This window comes from Heterocephalus glaber, unplaced genomic scaffold, assembly GCF_053883595.1.
Source record: "Heterocephalus glaber isolate CG9 unplaced genomic scaffold, H.glaber_assembly_v1.0 deba00000470, whole genome shotgun sequence".
Lineage (NCBI taxonomy): Eukaryota > Metazoa > Chordata > Mammalia > Rodentia > Bathyergidae > Heterocephalus > Heterocephalus glaber.
Genome location: NW_028258145.1, coordinates 2,934,727 through 2,957,547, shown reverse-complemented (window position 1 = coordinate 2,957,547; position 22,821 = coordinate 2,934,727). Strand labels below are relative to the sequence as shown.

Genomic DNA, 22,821 nt, shown 5'->3' with positions numbered 1-22,821 from the left:
CACATCACAGTTACACTTTAAATGGCTGCAAACCTGCCAGAAACACAATAAAGATCAACTTGCACGAAGGAGCCTGTTCATGTTAACATGTAAGACACATAGATCTCTTACATTGTAGATTTTGTATCCTTATCTTCAAATGGAACTCATTTCAGTCATTTCTATTAATCCTTCTCAAGCAATTAAGTGTACTTTTTTTTAATAGGACACGGAAAAGCAAAAGGGAAAACAAGCCATTCCTGAAAAACATGAAAGTGAAATGTCTCAAGTGAAGCAAAAGAGCAAAAAACTTGTTCATGTTAAGAAAGAAATCCCAACAGATGTGAAACCCAGGTAAGAAAAATAAGTACAGAGAAAAAAGGGTACACAAAGGAAGTAGCTGGTGAAAGTCGGGTATTGTTTTGGTCGGTTGGTTTTGGGGGGATTCTGGTAGCAAAATCTGGGTCCTGCTTCATGTTTCCCTTGGGTTGCGGATGGAGGACAGCCAGACATGTAGAGGACAAGATTAACAATCTGTTGTAGAAGTTTAGGTTTATGATTCACTCCCAGGCAAAGAACCCTTTCACTTGTGCACAAAGGTGATATCGGTGGTCCAGCAGGAGGAGCATAGCTTTTCTCACAAAGACCTCTGCATCTGTAGAGACCCAGAGCCACAGTGGGGATCTAGAATCGTGTACCATAAAACTTGGAAGAGTTTGTTCTTCCCTAGAAACTGTCAGGCAAATGTCCACGTCAGACAGTTTGTCCATGAACTAACTCCACTTCAGACTGTGCCTCAGGCTTCAGGCAGGCCCCACAGGGAGGCCTTGCTGCAAGTGTCTCTCCAAGTGAATGAGTGTACTGCACTAAGGTCACTTCGTGTTCTCTTTAGACCCTGTGTTGGTGTCTACATTCCTGATAAACCTAGTTTAGTATTGGCATCATTGATAATCCCCTTCGTAGTTAGTCATAAAAATGTCCAGTAGCACTGCCTTCTTTTGGACAGACAGCAGGAAATGATGTGGGACGTCAAGGCATTGGGTTTAAATCAAAAAAGCAGTTGTAGTTTTTTATCATTGTTCATCCAGGCCTAATTTGTGAAAGTCTATTCTGTGGAAAGTTCTGACTCTGATTCTGGGAATAAAACTTGACTTTGCAAAAAAATGACTAACCTGGATTTGTTGTTGAACAGCTGGCCTCAGGCAGGGCCAGTCCTGTTCTGTAGAGATTACCACAGTAAAATGTTGCCTGAGCCCTGAGCTTATGAAATGACTTATGGCACTGATTACAAATGGAGTATTTCTATCGAAAATTTAGTCTTCTGTGAGAATTGTTAGTTTGAATGACCAGGCCCACATTTTGTTGAGAACAGTGTGGTCCAGTTAGAAGGAATGTCAGGTGGACCATGTGAGGGGAGAGAAAGAGAGGAGAAGGCCCCTTCTGAAGAGGAGGTTGGCACCCTGGCATCCCTCCTGAAGAACCTGGCATGAGGCACCAACTGGCGCTAATGTTATGGCATCCCGGGATAGGATTAGCACTGCTCCAGAGGCCCGGAGTGTTCTCTCAGGCCTGTTTCAAACTTAAGTGATTGAGAAGATATCTTACAGTAAATGAGGCAAGTGCACCCAGATTATGAAAAACCCTAGTTTTTACATAGGAAAAATCTTTTGAGAGTAGATAATACACAGTTCTTACGATAATAAATGTAAAAGCCAGAGCTCATACGAATTCTCATAAATACTGCCTCGTAGGTAACCGTGACCACACCTACTGTTTGCTTATGCCTGAGATTGGTACCTGAGACTAAGTAGATAGGACATGTTTATCCTGACCTTCATCTTTCTTCCACTGACTTCTGCTATATTCTGACTTTATCAGAATAGCAGATTTGAATTTGTAGAGTCTGTGAAAGACTTCGCTTGAGTCCACTACCTTTGCAAGGATTTCCAGTTCCCTGGTAAAGCAGAAGCTAGAGCAGTCAGTTCCCTATTCCCAGCCCTGGGGTGATGGTTCCAACAGGCCCCTGGGATCTCTTGATGCATAGCCAAGAGAAGAAATCATTACCAGAGGACAGTTCAAGCCATATTCTCTAAATTACTTTTTTAAACTATCTTTTTATCACTGGAAAAATCCATGTGCAACCCCAGTCTTTTAATCTCCTTAATTTAATCCACTTAATCTAATCCTTTTTAGTTCACTGATCATTTTGTTTTTCCAAAAAATATTGAGAATCAGAATTATTTCATGAATCAAATAGACAGTTAGACAGAGTCTGATTTTGTAAATAACCAAAGACAGTTGCTTCTGAGTAGAGCCATTCCCGTGTGCCCTGAGCTGTGATGGGTGCTGCTGCTGTTGGTCAGGCAGAGTCACGGCAGATCCTCACTCAGAGAGACCTGCTGGCTGTGACCCACATACCTAAAGGATAAGTTATCACAGCAAGGCTTCCTTGATAAGGTGTCATACCCACTTCCTCTTGGGAACTTTGCACATGCTGATAAAGCCCGGGGGTGGCTCATCCTCCATCTCCTCCCACACTCCCCAAGAGTGGACTTCAGAACAGTCGGCCCCAACCTAAGGAAGGAGCACAAGGCTGCAGGGCAGAACTGGGATCTCCATTTCTCCAGCACTGACACCATACAAACAGGCCTGTGGACCTCCAGAAGGCTGTTCTGGGTCAGAGATGCCAGCAGAGAAGAATCCCGTCTCAGTATTAGGAACCACCTACCTACTGGTCTTCTGTTTTCCTGTCTGTCCATCATGTCTCTGCATGTTTAAGTAGCTGTAATGATCTCCAGTGAGCAAAGGTGACTTTAACGTGCTCGACATAGGGTGAGGGCTGTGGACACCACGCTGCACACACTGGCACAGTGCCATCAGCATAGGGAGAGCCCTCAGCTCCATCCCTCTCCCCAAACAGGAGCCTGAGCAGAGAGGAAGCCTGGCCAGGCCACCTCCTCTTTCCCTTTAGAAAGAATCATCTCAAGTAAGTTGGCTCTCCATTTTATTTTGAAGCCTTAAAAAGGGATTTTTGCCAGAGATCATCTGGCTTAATTTAGGAACATAGGAATCCACAAAAATAAAATAGTCTGGCACCTTTTTTCTAAAAAGCCAATTAATTTTTTAGTGGCACAGAGCTAAGCTTTGAATAAACAGACACCCCACTCCTCAGCCAACCTTGCCTAGAAATAACCCTAACCCACACCACCCCCCTGGAGGGCTGAGTGTCTGTGTCATGGTAGCCTTTGGAGGTTTTTTTAGAAAACAGATTTTAAATAACACTGTCAGAAGTGGAAGAGGGACAGATGATTTTATAATACCATAGTATTAACAGTCTCACCCATAACAAGTGGGTTTTTTTCACTTCAGCTTATCATCCTACCTAAAATTCTACTGATTTGGGCCAAAAGAGACCTGCTGGGTTTTTGGTTAGCTCTTTTACTAATTCCATGTAAAATAGGATTGTGGAAAATATATAAAATGTAAAAAAATAAAAATAAAAAATGCAAATGACTTTTGATTCTGCCACCTTACAAAGTGTTTGTAAGTAGCCTTCTTTAAAACATGTTTATTCACTTATGAGACCACACTTCACTGTCCTGGAAAGAGAGCCAGGGTGTCCTGGTGACCATGGGTCAAGGACATCTGGACCCTTCTGAGCTTTCAGATCTGTCATGCACTGGTGCAATGAGTGTCCCTGAGCCCAAACCTGGCAGGTGGCAGGGCTCTAGGGATGGCGGTGGAAGGAAGATCGTGCAGTGCAGGTAGACCTCAGAGGGTGAGGCTAGGGAGCCTGAGGACAGGCTATGGTCACACCGAGGACTGAGGGTGGCAAGTATACCCAGAGGTGGGGAGTACCAGAGATATGTCTATGTGTGCAGATGTCATAGATCTGTGAGGAGAAGCAAGCTGTGGGCTGAGCCTTAGCTCAGTGGTAACTGCTGATGATTCTTGGGATAATTCCCCACAAGGGCCCTGGCTTCCCACAGCTGTGTCTCACGGTCACCAGAGCACCTCCTCAAGGCCCCCAGGTCCAAGGCATGGTCTTGGTGGGCAGCACAGAGGCAGCTTTATAAAGAATACTGTCACCGTGTGTTAGTGGTACGCACAGTGTTACCTCCACAGGCGTGCTACCCAGCACATTCCTGCAGCTTCCCTCTCTGGACTACTTGTCTCCCAGCAGATTTAATGTCTTCATCAGTGTGGAGGGCTTAAAATAGTCCATCAGACTGTTTTTCCTTGGCTGACAAGAAATTCAGTCAGTTGTCCTATTTATACAATGTATGTTTATTATTGAAAGCTTACCTCAGAATCATTTAGATCCTCAGTGATTCCATAAAAAATATTTATAGTGGTTACCTAGGATTTGCCCTGCCGCATTGACCTGGACCTGCATGTGAAGCAGCCTGCTGCCCTGTGTGGGCTCAGTACTTCTCCCTGGCCTGGCTCCTTGCAGTTTCTATGGGGAAATGTGTCCAAGGTTGTGAATAGCAGAACCTATGAGATTGTAAGTCCGAGACCCCCAGACTCCCCATATTCAGGAGGGCTGCCAGAGTCCAGGTACAGAGACTGGTGCTCAAGGCACATGTTACCTGAGGCAGGCATGCCGACCTCACCTCCACACCCTGTCAGCGCTCAGAACAGAAAATTTAATGCTGCCGTACTAGGCATCCTCTGAGCATTCCTACCTTGCTCAGAATGCACTGGTCCTGGGCCAGCAGTGTGGGTGGGCCACACCTCCCAGAACCATGTTAGACATGCAGTAGAATTGTAGGATAATTATAGTATTAGTCTTTTCTACCCCTGCTCCAAAACAGTGGGACACATCTGTATCCTCATGCTTGATTGTCTTTCAGTTCTTTAGAAATACCGTGTACTCCCCCACTGGAAAGTAAACAACGGAGAAATCTGCCAACCAAGATTCCTCTTCCAACCCCATTGACAAGTGGATCCAAGTCACGAAGTTCCCAGAAAACAAAAGGTACCGCCACTTTGATCGCATGGGTGTTTTCACAGTTCACCGTATCTGTAATTGCTGTGAGTTAGTAGCATCAATTATCAATCACATTAGGGGGCAGAGGCGGTGTTCCTGTCCTCATTGACAGCCTCAGCGAGACAGACCTGAAAGAGAAATTGTCCCCCACTAATGACTCTCTTTTCTGGTTTTTGTGCAGGTACAAATAAGTTAGTGGACAACAGACCACCCGCCCTAGCAAAATTCCTCCCAAACAGTCAAGAACTGGGCAACACCAGTAGCTCAGAGGGTGAAAAGGACTCTCCTCCTCCAGAGTGGGATGCCATACCAGTTCACAAGCCCGGCAGCTGTAAGTATGGTGCATTAGGAATCATGTTGCTCCCTGCACCCACAGCCTCCCCATCTCTGGGTGTGGGCCCCCTGAGGCAGGCATATTGCTTTCAGGGGAGGCCAGCATCATAGCCAACTGGAACCAGTCAGCAAGGGCCCATGGCTAAGCAGTGTAGCCAGTGGTTATACTGTTAAGAGATTGAAGCTGGCCCCAAAAGTGTATTTACACCAGAGAAAATACCAGGGATTCACCTGAGGGCTCCCCATTCCAGCAGGCTGGCATGCCACTGCCTGTGTGCACAGTAGAGTGGACTGTCTGCAGTGGCTGATCATCCCAGAAGTGTTCAGTGTACAAAAGCCTTGACCCAGTCATCCTGCGCCTGCGACGGTTTCCTCCACATGTATCCCAGAATCGCTTTGCCACATTCAGTTCACTCCCCACCTCAGCCACATTTTTACATAAGCAGCTGCAGGAAGATTCCCTGATTTTGCTCAGATTTGACCTGTGATAAATCAAGACAGTGAGCACAGTCTGCTGAATACAGGTTGAAGTGCTTGCCCTGTAGACACTTAGGCCAGAGATAGAAGACAGCAGAGCAAGAGAAGGAAGGGCCCATGAGCAGGGCACTTCCTGCCCTGGAGAGCAGACCTTCAGCCAGCTTGTCCTTACTGAGAGGAAATGAGGCAGATGGACAGGATGGGGTGGCTGAAGATGAAGATGCAGAGATGGTGCCACAGTGGGGATCAGGGCACTGAGTGGGCTGTATGCGTGCAGAGGCTGGTCGCTCAGGTGCTGTGGTGTTTTGCCTGCATGCACGTCAGCCAGTGAGAGATGTGTTCTATGTTGGAGCCTGGCGCCACCTGCCTGCCATGACCCTGCCAGCCCCAGTTAGTCTTGGTCTTTTTGCCAGAAGTGAACTGCGTTCCTAGGTCCAAGGTCATACAGAGCCCTGCCCAAGTGTGTGAATGGGTTCATGTGTGCAGACAGCTTGGCTCTTTGGATGCCCACGGAGGCCCTGCTGGATGTTGGTCCTTGGCTTATACCTTATGCTAGGGCAATTCCCTATTAAACAGATGCCCAGGGAAGTAAAGTCAGTCCTGCCATCCAGGGTGCTCCTGACTGGGTGCAGCAGTGGTCTCAGGTAGGCGCTGAAACCTGTGCATAAGCTCTCACTGTCCCAAGGGGCAGCCCTCCGTGCAGGGCCTTATACCATGTGGGACACTGAGAAGTTCCTTGGTTTAAAAAGACAAAAATACAAAGGAAAGGCAGCTAGAAAGCCACAGAGAAAAATCTAATATTTGGAGCAAAAAGTTCTCTAATTGCAGATACCCTGTGAGATTTTCCCTGCCCGTCCCCTATGTTGGGTTCCTACCTGAAGCATTAACTGTGGATGCCTCTGCAGAGGATGAGAGGGCAGAGGAATGGGAACAGGTTCATATGGGGCACCATTTGGGATAGGCGCTGGGCACAGGCAGCAATGCGGCTGGAGGGCACGTGTTCAGGGGAAGAGGGTCTGGGGGCCAGCACTAAGGTGGAAAAGCAGCGGCTAAGGCAGAAGGCACCCATGAAGGCAGGAAGTGAGGCTTCCAGAGCAGGGAGTGTTCTTGGCACTGCCATAATGTGGGTCCTGACATCATGTGGGACAGGGATGCAGGGAGAACCTGTGGGGCTGGACAGTGATAGGGTTCAGTGAGTACCCCAGGCAGGCTGCAGCTCTGCAAGCCAGAGCAAAAGGCATGGAGAGAGGGGGAGGGATTGGGTGGACACTGGAGGCCACCCAGGCTACAGTGGAACACCAATCTTGGCACACCAGGGTTGGGGACCCCCTAGCAGCCAGACTCCCTGATGATGCTTCACATCTTGGGGTCAAGAAGAGCATAAAGATTCCAATGATGAATGTAACTGTATTGTATACCTGAAATGTACCAATGAACTTAATGGAAAAAAAAAAAAGAACAGCACCAAGAGGTGCACAGTAGATGTGCAAAATTTTATTTAAAAGTATATATATTTCCATCTTGAATGCAAATATTTTGTGACTTTTCTGCCTTAAATCTTTAAAACGGCTATGTAGAGGCTGCTCTGATGGGTGTGGGAATATCCCAAGAGCCAGTGTCCTTTTAAAACAGGGAGCAGAGCAGCACACAGCAGGCCTTCGGGGGGTGACAGGTGTTCCTGTTGTAGACCTGGGGATGTCAGCCTGGGCACTATATCTGCTGCCACAGCTGTGAACCCAGATGAGGGCCGAGGCTCTTCCACATCCCCAGCAGCGGCAGTGGAGCTCCAGCTGCCCAGGTGGGATGGTGAGACAGTAAAGGGTGACTGAAGCTACCAAGATCACCCTATGGGCGTGGGATTCTTGGAGAGCTGAGTGTCACAGATTCTTTTTTCTCTTTTAAAACCTTTAAACAGGTCCGTAAGAGCTTTAATTTGTTTTCTTTGTAGAAGTGCTTGAGTTGTGCATTGTTTCAGAACATCAGCAGTAACTGACTGGGAAGACTACAAACCAAAATACTGCATTAATGAGAACTTTTGTTTTTCATTTCTAGCTACTGACAGTCTTTATAAACTTTCTCTGCAAACCCTCAACGCAGACATTTTCTTAAAACAACGCCAGACCTCACCGACACCCACCTCTCCATCACCTCCCACTGCCCCTTGCCCATTCACATCCCGGGGCAGCTACAGCAGCATTGTCAACAGCACCTCCACCAGGTAGGCACTAGGCCTTCCAGACGCCCAGCGTTGCTACCTTGACATGGTGCCGCGGCCCTCGTGTCTGCCTGACAGTTAAAGTGAAGATGGTGGCACCATGTGCCAGAGCTGTGTCCCACCAGCAAGCTTGGTGTCAGGTCTTCCCATGCCAACGAGAAAGGCAGCAACACTGAGGCTGGGGGCCACCCTGCTTATGGCCCCTGCCTGGTGAGCATGTGACCCTGCCTGCTGGTGAGGGTGGGTGGGCTCCTGTCCTCTGTGGGCTTGCCCACCCTCTGACAGCATCTCTGCCCAGTGGCTCCTCAGTTTCTTCTCCAAACTGTGGTCACCCACTGCCCCTACATTGTGATCCCTGCCCTATTCTTTCCTAAATCCCAAGATACCCCTCATTTTTCATGTGAGGAAGCAGTCTTGGGCACAGAGCATCTTCTGTGAGATGCCCCAGCAGCACCGACTCAGGTGTCGGGCTATGTCCTGCAGGCCTTGCTCCCCAGGACAGGTGCCCCACAGCCTCCCAGCCCACACTGCCAACACCAATCACTCCTCTCTCTGCTTCTTGCCTCAAGTGATCCAAAAGCAAAGCAGCTGAACAGCAGCAAAAACAAGTTGACAAAAGCAGCCTCACTGCCTGGCAAAAACGGCAACCCCACCTTTGCCGCTGTCACAGCGGGTTACGACAAGAGCCCTGGTGAGTGCCTCCACTTCTGAGACCTGTTCCCAGGGCGTGGTACTAGAACGGCTGGGTCCCGCTCTGCCTCTGACTGGTTCCGGGTCCCTCGTTGCAGGTGGGAATGGCTTTGCTAAAGTGTCTTCAAACAAAATAGATTTTTCCAGCAGCCTTGGCATCTCACACATTCCTGTTGACAGCGATGGCTCAGACAGGTACAGTCGACCTTTCTTAACCCAGGGTTGGGTTGGCACCTCAGTCCAGAGATGGTTTCCAGGCACTCTGTCCCTCATCTCAGGGGACGAAGTTGTCAGGTGCCACTGGGTAAAAGCAGAGAGGTTTACTGGGCCTCCCTGACAGAGCCCTGCAGAGGACAAGTCCAACAGATCTGCCCTGCTTCTCTCCATGAGTGGGCTACATGGGAAGCTGGGTCTAGTTTGCTGTTACAGACTCCAAACCATACTTGGGAGGAAGGAGTTTGGCCCAAATATAAGCATAGTAAATTCTGGCCATGCCACGCTCTGGACCCAAAGCACCAGCTTGTTTTTTACACAGTGACATGGTGGCATCAGCAGTCACTTACAGACTTTCCCAGATAAATAACAAGAACTACATTAAAGCCTGTCAGTAGGGCCCCCGTTTACCCACTTTGCATGAATAGGAAATGGGTCCTAGGTTGGAAATAGCTCTTTAACAGATCTGTCTTTACCGAAAAAAAATGAAGTAAAATGTATGTTTTCTTTTCAAACACTGCCTCATTCAGCTCACAGCTAGCATGGGGCACAGCCCTGTAGCTTTCTGCCATGACCCTTGGGCGCGCCCAGCTCCCTGTCTGTTGTGAGTGTAAGCTCCCCTCGGAGGTGTGGGCCGTCTCACTAACTCAGCCATTTGTGTGTTGCCTTTTCCTCCTGTAACCTCCAGCTCGGGTCTGTGGAGCCCCGTCAGCAACCCAAGCAGCCCTGACTTCACCCCCCTCAATTCGTTCTCCGCCTTTGGAAATTCTTTTAATCTAACCGGTGGTGAGTGTTTAACACTGGCCTGTGACTAATCAGCCAGGGACAAAGAAGGAAGGAAGAGGCAGCATAGGTCCGTGTGTTATGCGGTGCAAGGGGAAGCCTGACTGGTGTGGAGACGTGTTTACAGTGCGTTGCTCCCCGGAAGTCAGAACCTAGTCATTAGCCGGTAGAAAGTTTCCGTGCTGGTTTCAGGGAAGTGAATTCTTCTGTCACTCTCCTGGAGGGATTCTCAGGAGCCCGGCCCCACTCACCCCTTCCACCATTCTGTGTGGGAAGCACAGTACGGTGGCCTGTGGAAGGGTCCCTTTCCTGCCCGGTCCCCTCACATCCACACTGCCGGCCTGTGGTGCAGTGGGGTGGCCTTGCTGTGTATGTGTGTGTATGCTGGCTGGCTGGTGCCCCCCACACACCCTCACGCACGTCAGAGCGCCCTGGAAGGACTCTGCTCTAAGTGAGAGCCCAGGATCCAGGGTGCCACCTCCTGTTTCTTGCCAGCTAGAATTAGAGGCAGCAAATGAGTTTGGCAGTGGCTGTGGCTGTGATGTTAGTGTCTGATGCACGTGCTGCCTTGTGCCTGAGTTCTGGGGGCCGCCCTCCCCCAGCCCCCTTGCGTGTGGTGGGAGTGATGAAGTGTGTATGGCAGTTCCAGGTGAGTTGTGTGGGATGTGTGCAACTGAGGGAGCCCCATCTCGCCCAGAGGTCACAGCAAAATAAAATACAGACTTGACGATTGTCTCCTTATTTTCAGAAGTTTTCAGCAAACTCGGGTTACCGCGATCCTGCAATCAGGCCTCACAGAGGAGCTGGAATGAGTTTAGCAGTGGCCCTTCATACCTGTGGGACGCACCAGCCACAGATCCTAGCCCCTCCTGGCCAGCTAGTTCCAGCTCCCCGACCCACACGGCCACCGTGAGTACTCGGGCCCTGGCCCCTCACTGTCACCTCAGTCATTGCTCTCACTTGGACGGTGCTGACAGAATACTTCCATGGTCCCCGCTGCTACATTCACATCCTGCCAACTGGTCTGTCACTGCCCTCCAGAGCCACCAGGGTTGGGACGCTTCAGGAGTATAGTGAGCTACTGTGGGGCTGCTCCCCAGTTTTGCCACCACAGCCCAGGGCCATCGTCACCCTCTCCAACCTGTGAGCTGGAGCACAGGTGTGATCCAGGTGATGACTGGGCATGGCTTCACTGGCCCCCAGAAGCAAGGTTGCATTCACAGCAGTGCCTCAGTTCATGAACTTAATTAATTCCACAGTTCTGGGGAAAATGACCACATTTGTGTTCATGCAAAAAAGATGGCCGTGGTCATGTTTGTCATCCAATGTTGAGTTTGCAGACAAAAACAGAATTTTGCCAGAAGCGTTTGTGAACCAAGGCACCACTGTATTTTGTTTCTGAACAGCACCTGTGTCTTAGCTTGAGCTTTGGTAGTACACATTTGTTTGCTTCTCAGCTGAATTTTTCTGGAAAGATTATGCTCCAAAATTGCCCTCTTATCCAGGAAAATAATCATTTCAGCTTTCCCAGAATTACAACAGAAAAAATCCCTGTGATTACTTCGTTGTTTTCAGGAAACTAAATTAGATGTGTAAAGTTTGCCAGGAGATATTTTAATTTCACAGATTTTATTTTCGTAGATTCCAAAGTTGGCTTTCACTTCTAATCATTCTGATATCAATTTCGAAAGCACCTCAGCCGTCTGTAAATCATGATCAGCAAATGGTAGGGTCAGATTGCCTATGTTTGAGACTTTGAGGGGCATCCTGCTTGTGTGTCACCTACTTGGTGCCATTGTTGTGGTGTAGAAGTAGCCCCAGTGGCACCTGCAGGTGAGCGACTGCTCCAGGGAGATTGTAAGGCAGCAGCCAAGCTGTTTGGAGCCGTTTTCTCCCATTGCAATATAGCTGCGTAGATGGATGTGTTCCAGGTAAAGTGAGAAAGATCTGGAGCCTCAGCTCCATCTGTGCAGAGCCCCTCACCTGCCCACCTCAGCCTCGGGCTCAGTGTCAGGTGTCCTCTATTCTGTTGCAGTCGATCCTTGGCAACACCAGCGGCCTGTGGTCTACTACTCCATTCAGCAACTCGATCTGGTCCAGCAACCTCAACAGTGCCCTTCCCTTCACAACTCCAGCAAACACACTGTCAGGCATCAGCCTCTTGGGTGCAGAAAACTCCCCCACCTCGCACTCTGCCAACACCTCCAGTCCAGCTGATGACTTGGGACAGACCTATAACCCCTGGAGGATATGGAGCCCCACAATTGGAAGAAGAAGCTCCGACCCTTGGTCGAATGCACACTTCCCTCATGAGAATTGAAATTAGGCAAAAAGCAAATTGTGGGGGCCCCTTGTCAAGATGGCAAGAGCCCAGGTTTGAGACAGCTCTTTCAGGCTCTTACTGTTGTTGCTCCCACCCCTCCCTTCTCATCCTTGCCAAACAGACCCAGCAGGGCAGGCTTGCACCACTCGCTTCTTTCAGATCTCTCTTGCAATTAATGATAATATGAGATTTGCTGTTGTGCTTTTAGAGAAAAGTTTGGGCTCAGCCACGAACCCTACTAAGACCTGTACGTGTGAGAACCGTAACTGCTCCCCGTGTTCCTTACCTGTCTTCTCCACGCTTTCTTTACCTATCTGAACACAGACTTGGCATTGCCGCTAAGGGGGTAATTTGAGTTGATTCCGAAGTACTGGCATGTTGACAATTTTACTAAATTACCAAGTTTGGTTTTTAATAACTTCACAATATTATGCGCCAAGATCTAATTTTAAAAATGTATGAAGACTTTGTGCTGAAAATACAGAGTATTTTTTTAAAGTAAGGCTGTCTTGGTTTAAAGCAGATTACAGAAATGTATGTCAGCTTACAAGCAGTGGATGAATGTAAAAACATTCGGTTGAGACCATACGCATTTTCTGTGCTGTTTGTACTTGAGGTATGTAACATTTGTATACCTGAATTTATTTTAAAGATAAACTGAAATGCACATAGCCAAGTCTTGAGATACAAGATTGAATGTGTATTTCTTAAAAATACAACTTTGTGTTGTACTTTGAAATAAATGATGCTTTTTTCAAAAGCCTTGAATTGTTCTGTTCTGCTTTTTTACACACAAGATGCATTTATTTGGATTGTCTCACACATAGTGAAGAGTCAAATCATTGTCCTACTCTGGAGTTGACAGGTAAAGGCAGTGTGTGATTTACTGCAACCAGAATCCCTGTGGTCTAGTGAAATTCTCATGGTAATCACTGAGAGGGTCCTGATAGAAATTACCTAGGAGCCTGTTTGGGCTCACCCGGGAATGGTTTTTCCTCTACCATTTTCCTAACCATTAAAGTCTTAAAATCACAGTCGCTAACATTTCTCAGATACTTACTCTGTGTTGAGCACCTGTCTAACACCCCGGAATCCATTGGTTATCTCCATTTTACTTTCAGCTCTAAGAACTCGGTGAAAGGGATGCCTGGGCACCCAGAGGCCTATCTGCCACAGACCTGCAGGGCACAGTCCCCATCCTCAGGAAAGGGCCCTGTATCCCACTCGCCACTGCATGTTCCGAGATGGGCCAGCCTTTACCAGACCGACATCTGAGGAGGTCGTATGAGAGGAAGACAATGTGAATGGTAGAGCAGCTGGGAATCTGAGAGAGGCCCAGGGCCACCTGCAGGAGCTTTCCAGCAGCTCCGCAGCTTGGGTTCCTCAGTGTTTCCCCTGTCAGTTCTGAATTTGGGGGGACCAAGTGGGAGGGAGGCTTGGGCTGGGAGCCAGGGACCTGGAAGCTGCCATTTTCCACTGGTAATGAGAAGCTTCAGCAATTTAAACAAATATAGCTAAACCCCAGACTAGGGCTGAATGGAAGGCAGCCTGTGTGAAGCTGAGGGACAGAGCCACAGATGGCAGAGAAGGCAGAGTGCTGGGTACAAATGCCAACATGAGCTGCCAGGCCTCAGAACAGACTAGAAGCAACTTAGCCAAGTCTGGAAGGTACAAAATTAAAGTTGACACATTTAAGATGTTATTTTTCCTTTTAACTCAGGGGGTTGCCACTTTTCCAATTTAAAAACTCCTCCAAATGGCACCTGTAGTCTACGTAGATACCAGGCAAGTTTCAGCACACCAAACTGCATTAATTTGCATTACTCATTCAGAAAGTCCTGCTTGCTCCAACTTGCTTTTTTCACCTTATTTCCAGTCTATTTTAATGCCACCTTTTGCCAAGTGACTAGAAAATGTTCTCTTTGGGATTAGTTATGTCATGAAGAAGCAAAACCATTCCTGTGAAGGTCAGAATGGATTAAGTGAACCGTTGTATGGTATGTGACCATTAATACTGATGTATAGATTTCACTGGATTAAGAAATGGCTAGCAAGGACAGGGGCTATAACTCAGTGGTGCCACATCTCCCTGGCAAGTGCAAGCTCCTGAGTTCAATCCCTGGTACCACCAAAAAAAAAAAAAAAATGCCTAGTAGATCTGGGTGAATGGAAGTGGCATGGCCTTGGGTATTTTATCCAGTCCCTCACCCATTCCTCTCTGGCACTGTTCTGCTCTTCTTCCCAGACACCATGAACCATACCTTTCTGCTGTGATGTTCCTCCCTTAGAGCCAGCTAATTATGAACTAAATACCCCCAAACTTGACCTTGAGAAGAAGTTGAGCAAAGCTGCAGGAATGAAGCCAAAGGTTCAGTTGGAGACCGCAGGAAGTCAGAGTTGCCAGGAATGTGGATCATCAGCTGAGGAAAGCTGCAGGCCATGAGTGGAACCAGCCTAAGAGACACCTTGTAGGCTGCAACTGGCAAGGCCATAGGATGGGGCTGTTCATGCTGTCTGGAGCTCACTTTATCATGATGTGTCCCAGATGCTGGACACAGAGCTTTGGGATTTAATGTTTGCCCTGCTGGGTTTTGGTCTTGCTTTGGTCTAATTCTTTTTTATTCCCTCTACCGCCTCTCCTTTGGAATGGGAATGCTTACCCTGTGCCTTGAGTCTTGGGCTCATATGACAATTTTTTTTAATTGTTCACAGCTAAGAGTTTGCCTTAAGTTTCAGAAGAGACTTGGACTTCTGAAAAATGCTGGAACAGTTGATATTTGGGGGAAAGGATCATATGTCTGTTTGTGGGATAATTGTATTATGTTAGGCAGAACTGTGAACTTGCTTCTGTATTTAACTGGGGCTTAAGTATGATTTAAAATGTGTGTAGGTGTGAAGTTGACAAGGGGTAAATTGTGACTTAATCCTGATATGTTAAATTCATCAGATTGAGAAACACCTGTCAGATTAGTAGAGTGCATTCCTGGGTTGTCTTGCATGGCCTGGGGTGCTGTAATGGTCCCTCACCTCATCTTCTCTACTGCTGTTCCCTGCTCTGCTCCTGGCCACTGTGAACTAAGCAGCTTTGCTCCACCATGCCTTCCACTGTGATGGCCCTGCCTGGGAGCCAGCTGTGAACTGAATCCTCCCAAACTGTGAGTTGATTTAAAGCTTTCCTCCTTTAAGGTACAAGTGCTGGGTATTGTGTACAGTGATGGGAAAGCTAATATATGGCATGATTTTGAGTCTGGGTTTTCTGTGCTTCCTAAGTTCAGTAGAACCAGCTGCATCACATTAACAACATTAATATTTATCACTTAGGGACACCAGATTTCCTATACAGCAAGCTCTCTGGTGGACTGGGCTGATAGTTGGCCTTGTACAGTCTTGTTATAGGGTCTCCTAGGTGGGCTTGGAAAATCGGGACAAATTTAAAGCTTTGAAATCTGTATCAAAGCAAATAAGGTGTAAATGCTACAAACAGGTGAGATTCATATAAATCCTCATTAAGAAAATATTAACCAGCCACCTTTACTTCATGAGGTTATAGCAGGGATCTTAAACTTGCTTTGGCACAAAAATCACCTGAGCCTGCCAGACTTTCCTGTTTAAAGTTCTATTTCCCCTCACAGGACTGATCAGCAGGCTTGAGGAACACCATACCATTGTTCTTGTTGATTCTTGGGATTTTATACTGTTGTGCCCAGATCGCAAAGTCCCCAAAGACCACCAAGGAGCCGTTTCTGATGTAAACACACGAGGGTCGTTTATTAAAGCTCGAGCAGGGGCACTCAACCGTCACCGACGCAACGGATCAGGATTGAGAGCCCTGAATTCTAAATCAGCAGGGTTTTTATTGTGGCTACCGCAAGGTTTGGGGATGTTCCATTTAGCAGTTACATGATTGGTTGATATTTAGCAAGCATGGGGGGTTGAGGGGTGGCTACGTGTAGAGTTTATGGGAAAAAGGAACCATCAGCACATTGACAGAATGTTCTATAGATAATGGGCCCGGGAGCATCTGTTTTCTGGGCAGACAGAGGATTGAGTTAGGAGCTGTGTCTCTTTTTTTTTTATCTGTTGTCCCACAGCAAGGACATTTTATCATTAGTTTATGGGCACAAAGGAGACTAGGGGAATAGTTGACTTCAGTGAAGTGGAATTTATGTCAAGGCCACTTTACTGTCTTATATTTAAGATGGAGTCTAACTTTAAAATGGAATTAGTTAGGTCTCACATTACGTAGATAATTGTGCCGTATATGAAGAAACAATTTTTGTTTCTTCCTTCACAAGTGGTATTTTAAATTTTTCCTTTCCAGTTTTATTACACTAACTAGAATTTTAAGTAGAGCAGAGAATGAGATGGTAAGAGAAGACATCCTTACCTTGTTCCCCATCTTAAGGGAAAGGTGTCCAGCATCTCACAACCATTAAACATGTTGCTAGCATTAGTTTTTTATGGAAGTTCTTTTTTGAGATGAGAAAAAAACCCTCCTCCCCATATTCAGTTTGCCAAATTTTTATTATGAATGAGTGTTGGATATTATCATATGCTTTCCTGTGCCCATTGATATGATTATTTGACTTTTCTTATTCACCCTATTGATACTATGGATTACATTAATTAATTTGCAAGCATTGAGCGAGGCTTGTATACCTCACTAAATCATTGTAAATCATATATAATTCATTGTAGGATTCAATTTTACCTATGCTCATGAGAGATATGTATTGCTCTATAGTTTTTGTTAATTTGAAAAGACCCTGAAATTTCTGATTTGCTGACAGACATATGTCTGCAGTTCATCCTGTGGACAGCACAAAGTAAAGTTGCTGGTCATTCACACCTTGTTTTCTTGGGTGCATTCCACTTTCTTCCTTGCTGCAGGAAATTCCAAGGAATACGAAAAGCAAAAGTAAAGAAATTAGATAAATCCAAAAGAAATGGCTATACCAAAAATGGCATACTGAAAAACAAGCAAAACAAAATGAGCCACTTTGTGATGATAGAAAACCTGCTTAAATTTGCAAAGTAGGCTAAGAGATTTTAGTCACTGAAACCATTGCCAGCACAGTGGTCCCAAGAAACTTGATTTCTAGAAAGGAGTGAATATTTAGGAATCAGGAGAAGGGAGATATATATATGAGAAAGAGAGAGAAATCTAAGAATCAATACTTTTGATTTTGAGACAAAATACCCAACAAATACCCTTCAAAGTTAAAGGTTTATGAGTGGTTTCAGTCTGTAATCGGCTGGCTGCAAGGCAGAGTGGCAGAGGGTCAACAGTTCATGGAGACTAATGGTAGCAAAGCAACAAGAGAGTTTAACAGTATCTTCTTCCCCCTTTTATCCCATCCAGACTACCAGGGTTAGTGTGGTGCCAAACCAATCACTCACTTGGTTTAGTAATCATATGCCCTTAATCCCAGCATCACACACTTATGACTGCATGAGGCTTTGGGGGTACATCTAGACACAAGCCATAACATTCTGCCCCTGGCGCCCTAAAGATTCAGGCACATTCCTTTATTTTTAAAAAGGCATTTAGTCCATCTCCAAGAGTTTCCAAAGACCTAACAATTTCTGAACTGCTGAAAAGTCAAAAATCTCTGAGATTTAAAGTAAACTTAGCTGCAAGCCCCTGCACAAATGAAAAGAAAGTTAAAACACTTCCAACATTCAGTGGCATAAGATAGACTTTTCCATTCCCAAAGGTAAAGACGGGGATACAAAAGAATGGGACCAAAGCAAGTCCAAAATCCAACATGACAAATATGAAATCCTGCAGTTTCACTTCCAGCATCCCTGGCAATCTGTGGCAAGTTGTGAACTCCAAAGGGCTTGGGTGACTCCACCCCTGCGGCCCTGCCAGTGGTTGTAGTTCCCACAGCTTCTCTCTGGGGCCGGCTCTGCTCCCTCCTTACAGTTTTCCTCAGACAACTCATGCTCCTGGCTTCTCCAAACTTCTGGGGTCTCCACTGCATTTTCATCTTCACACTCACACTTTCACACACTACCCTCTCAGGGGCACACTGCCTGGCCTCCCAGGCCTTCTTCTGAAATCTGGGTGGAAGCCTTCCTGACCCCACAGCTCTTGCATTCTGTGTGCACCTAAAACCAGCACCATGTGGATGATGTCAAGGTCTGCTGCCAGCTGGAGCAGTAGAACAGCTTCCTTCTCTCTTGGCTATAGGGGTTGAGTGCCTATAAACCAAATCTTTAGGAACAACTTCCCTAGGCTGTCACTGTTCTGGAACATGGTGCTCTGGGGCTCTCATTTCCAAGAAAAGTCCATCACTTTTGCAATTTTGAGGCTGTAAAAGGTGGGGTCCTGCTGCCTCTTGTGATACCCTCAGGCCATCTTTTCTATTGTCCTTTTCCAAAGTACTTGGCTTTTTAATGTTAATCTTTTCAGCAACCAAGTTCTCCTTTGTTCTGTCTTTGTTGGCCAAAACTTTACTGGAGCTTCCTTTTTTGACCAAACTCACTGGGCTCTTTGCTCTTGATTCTCAACATAGATCTGGCTAAAAGCCCCCGACAGCAGCCATGCTGTGGTGTCAACATTAGCCTGCCTTCAAATTTCTTCTGACAGATTAATTAGTCCACTGCCCTTAATCTTCATCTTAGCGAAATTCTCTGGACATGAGCAAAATGTGGTATACTTAATCCTGAGAGATTACAGAGAATTTCCACCGCTCTGAGCCAAATTTGAGTCCTTTATTGTCAGCCAGCATTTGAGAGTGGCTTGTGCCCAGAAAACTCTCAACAAGGAAAAGCAACTTGTGGGGTTCTTTTAAGCAGCTCTTTTAATTGAGGAAGGCTCAGAGAGAGGGGGAGCACAAGCAGAATTTCACAGGAACAGAATTTTGCTAAATTAATGAGGGTAGGGAAGTTTAGTGAAACAAAATATCACACAGGTGTGGAGTATCCCATTTACAAGGTTGTAAAGATAACATAGTGCAGACCAAATGGGAAGGTGTAAAGATAACACAGTTGCAGACTGCAGGATATGGTGGTCTGTCATGCATTGACTGAGGGGACTCCCAAGGGGAAAGGGGGAGGTAAGCACCAGAGTCACTTGACTTTACACAAATGGAGCCAGGTTGGCTATCACAAATGCACACAAACTTTCTGCCAAGGCATAACACACAGCAACTGGAGTCAGCAGCCAGTGCAACCCTTCTTCCGAACAGAAACCTCCCAAGTCTGGTCTTTACCAGCTTTCTGGTCTTCTGAGCTCTGACCAGAATCTCCCATACAGAACAGCCTAAGGCATTCCAGCTCTACTTTTTTAGCTGGCATCTCCGAATCTTTCCTAACTCTTCCCCTTCCCGCAAGCCAGTTCCAAAGGCTCTTGAGCACATGACCAGGTAATATCACAGCAACAACCCCACTTCTCTGGTACCAAATTTCTGCCTTAGTTACTTTTCTCTCCTGGCTGAGACAAAATACCCGACACTCAAAGTTAAAGGGGAAAAGGTTTATGTAGTTTACAGTTCATAGAGGTTTCAGTACATAGTGAGCTGGCTCCAAGGCAGGGTGGCAAACAGGCAACAGTTCATGGAGGACAGACAGTAGCAAAGCAACGAGAGCTTTATGATGTCTTTCTGTTATACACAGTGCATGTGAATCCACTCATTTAAACAGGCTTTTTGTGAGGAAAAGATTTTTCCAGTGAACAGAGACTGATAGGGAAAGGTTTTAGATAACTTAGTAGATTGAATATTAAGGTGGTTGTAGAAGCAAAGTAAGTAATGTGTTCCTTTAAGATTTGCTTTTCCTGTAACTCATTGTTTAAGGTGACAGTAATCTGACTCTTTTACCAGTAACTTCATTAATCTAACAAAGTTGCAATGCCTGGGTGAATTTACAATGTATATGTGCCTATCTTGTGTCTGTGACTTGTAAATAGGAACTGGAATTGTATTTACACATCAAAGACCACTAGGGATGAGATAATCGCTAAAAAAGATATAAAAAGGGAAATGCTGAACAAAGGGGCTCATGGATAGTAACCAGACCAGTTTCTAGTGGTCCTGCCCGCTTACAGCAAGTAGAAATTTTATTATTTTACCCAAATTCTGTGTTTCCTTGTATTTCTTTCTGAGATTTCTGGAACAAGACTAAAATCAGGGAATCAGGGGCTGGGGATGTAGCTCAGCGGTGCCAAGCAAGCACAAGGACATGAGTTCAATTCCTAGTTCCAGAAAAAATTTTTTAAAACAGGGACTAAAATCAAGAGATTCTAGCAGCCAGTTAGGAAAAGCTTCGTTTATCACATCCATGTGTGGATGGGCTGACATTGGAAGTGAGAAATAGCAGCAGCTGGCTGGGAGAGATTTCATCTGTGAGTGGATGGGCTAACACCAGGAGAGAGATATTAGCAGCTAACTGGTAAAGGAACTAGGTTTATATAGGTATTGAAGGGCCTAAGGAATCTGGGGTGAAATATTTAAGATTGAGTCTAAGGACAGTCAGCACAGGTGTGTGGACAGTCACTGGACTTCTGGACTTCTCGGTGCCTGCCAAGGAGATTGTCTTGTGTTTACTGAGGAATAGCCCATCATTTGCTGAAAATGGCCTGTTTGCTTTTGTCCTGTTTGTTTGTGAAGGACTTGCTTAGGTCAGGCATGACACTTTCTGCCCCTTTTATCCCATCCAGCCCACTGGGATTAGGGTGGTGCCAAACCAATCACTCATGTGGTTTAGTAATCACACGCCCATAATCGCAGCATCATATGTTCTAGATTCAGCCCCACTTCCGATTGCATGAGGCTTTGCGAGGACATCTAGACATAAGCCATAAGACTGTCTATAAATTTGCCTGGTTTCGACATTTTACATAAGTGGAATAAAATAACATTTGTCCTTTTGTGTCTGGCTTATTTCACTTAACATAATGTTTTCAAAGTCCATCCCTATTGTGGCTTATGACAGTTTCATTCCTTTTTATGGCTAAATAATATTCCATTGTTGTTTTTATCATATTTTATCTATTCACCAGTTGAAGGACTTGGATTTTTCTCATCTTTGGGCTATTGTCAATAATTCTGCAATGAACACTGATGTATAAAAATCTGTCATCCTTTTTAATTCTTTTGGGGTTTATATTTAAAAGTAGAATTGTTCTGTTTAGTTTTGTAAGGAGACATTGAACTGTTTTCCACAGTAGCTCTCCCATTTTACATCCCCACCAGCAGTGTACAAGTGTCACCATTTTTCCACATCTCACCAACACTTGTCAGTGTGTGTGTGTTATAACAGCCATTCCAGTAGGAGTGAAATAGTATTTCCTTGTGTTTTTTGATTTGCATTTCCTTAATGACTAATGATCATTAATGAGCATCTTTTCATGTACTTATTGGCCATTTGTGTATCTTCTTTGGAGAAGTATATATTCAAGTCCTTTGAACAATTTTCAGTTGTCTTTTTTGTCATTCAGTTGCAGGAGTTCCTTATATGATGTATGTTATTTTTATGTTGTAGATATCCAACTCTTACCAGATATATCACAGATATTTTCCTGTTTTTGAGTTGTTGTTTCACTTGGCTCAGAGTACAGGCCCAGACCCTCCCAGAGCCCGCAGGCCCATGTCACCACCCCCTGGCTGGCTGTCATCATGATGGTCTCTCACTGTGCCTGAGCCAACTGGGTCTGTCCCTGGCCTGGGCCTTCGCATGGCTATTCCCTCTACCAGAGCTCTCCCACCCAGACACCTCAAATTGTCCCTCTGCTGGTGCCCACAACTTTCTTGGTGCCAAGGGAAGGTCCCTATGGCTGGAGTCCCCAGAACACACAGCCTCAGGCCTGTCTGAGGCCTGTTGGGGCCAGCCTCAAAGTTCAAGGGAAGAGCACTAGGAGTGCAGCCCAGTGGTAAGTGCTTCCTGGTGTCTATGAGGCCCTGGGTTCCATCTCCTGCTCTGGAAAAAGAAAATGAGGGGAGTGTCCCTGAGACACACTGTCCAGCCCCTCTGTGCCAAGCAAATCCAGGAGGCCCCCAGAGGCGGTCTTAGTATAGAAGGGAGCACCCCTTCCTGTCAGAGCGGTTCCAAGCCTTGGGCATGTAACAAAGCTGGGAGCACAGACCAGGAGCCAAAGCTGAACAGGAGGCAGAGCCCAGAGGAACGATTACCACCAACTGTACCCAGACTCCACACCATGCAGCCCCCAGGCTCCAGGGAGCAGTGCCAGCATCTGCCAGCATGTACTGCCTGAGACAGGCACTGTGGTTTGGGTCCAAATGGTGCCCAAGCCTGTGTTCCAAAGGCTCAGTCCTGGCCAGCAGGGTTCTGGGAGGGGCCTCTGGAGGTGACTGGGGCACAAGCTGCCACCTCATCCAAGGGTCAGCCTTTGGGCAGGTTTATGCAATGGCCTCATGGGAGGTGATGGAGACTGCAGGAGGTGGGGTCTGGGGAGGAAGAAATCACCCAGAGTGCCCTGGAAGGTGTTCTTGTCCCAGGCTCTCTGCTTCCTGTCACTGTGAGCAGGGCAGCTTCACTCCACTAGCCCTCCCGCCACCATGTGAGCCTCCACCAGCCCAGATGCTGTGGAGCCGAGGACTGAAACCTCCAAGCCAGAATCCACCTTTCCTCCTGTAAGTTGATTTTCCCTGGTATTTTGTCACAGCAACAAAGCTGGCTGACAGTCACTGACAGCACCAGCAGATCGTCCCAGCCCAACTGTCGTGGCCCCTGAGCAGGGTCACACAGCAACAAGGCTACCCTGCAGCCATGGTGCCAGCCCCGAGGACACCCACAGGGCAGCACCCAGAGCGCTGTAACAACTGAGCCTGCGGGACATGACCCTGATGG

The 22,821-nt window shown here is 46.6% G+C and overlaps 1 protein-coding gene across 2 annotated transcripts in view; it reads left to right on the top strand.

Moving 5' to 3' along the window:
- Window positions 1-12,774, top strand: part of Tmem131 (transmembrane protein 131) — a 192,204-nt gene extending 179,430 nt beyond the window's left edge. For both annotated transcript variants that reach the window (XM_004844395.3, XM_021258043.2), the window contains 9 exons: window positions 206-333; window positions 4,836-4,960; window positions 5,154-5,303; window positions 7,835-8,000; window positions 8,567-8,688; window positions 8,786-8,882; window positions 9,589-9,686; window positions 10,432-10,592; window positions 11,719-12,774. In XM_004844395.3, coding sequence (XP_004844452.1) covers window positions 206-333; window positions 4,836-4,960; window positions 5,154-5,303; window positions 7,835-8,000; window positions 8,567-8,688; window positions 8,786-8,882; window positions 9,589-9,686; window positions 10,432-10,592; window positions 11,719-12,003 — 1,332 coding nt within the window. In that variant the 3' untranslated portion in view covers window positions 12,004-12,774. The remainder of the gene's footprint in view (window positions 1-205; window positions 334-4,835; window positions 4,961-5,153; window positions 5,304-7,834; window positions 8,001-8,566; window positions 8,689-8,785; window positions 8,883-9,588; window positions 9,687-10,431; window positions 10,593-11,718) is intronic.
- The last annotated feature ends 10,047 nt before the right edge of the window (window positions 12,775-22,821 follow it).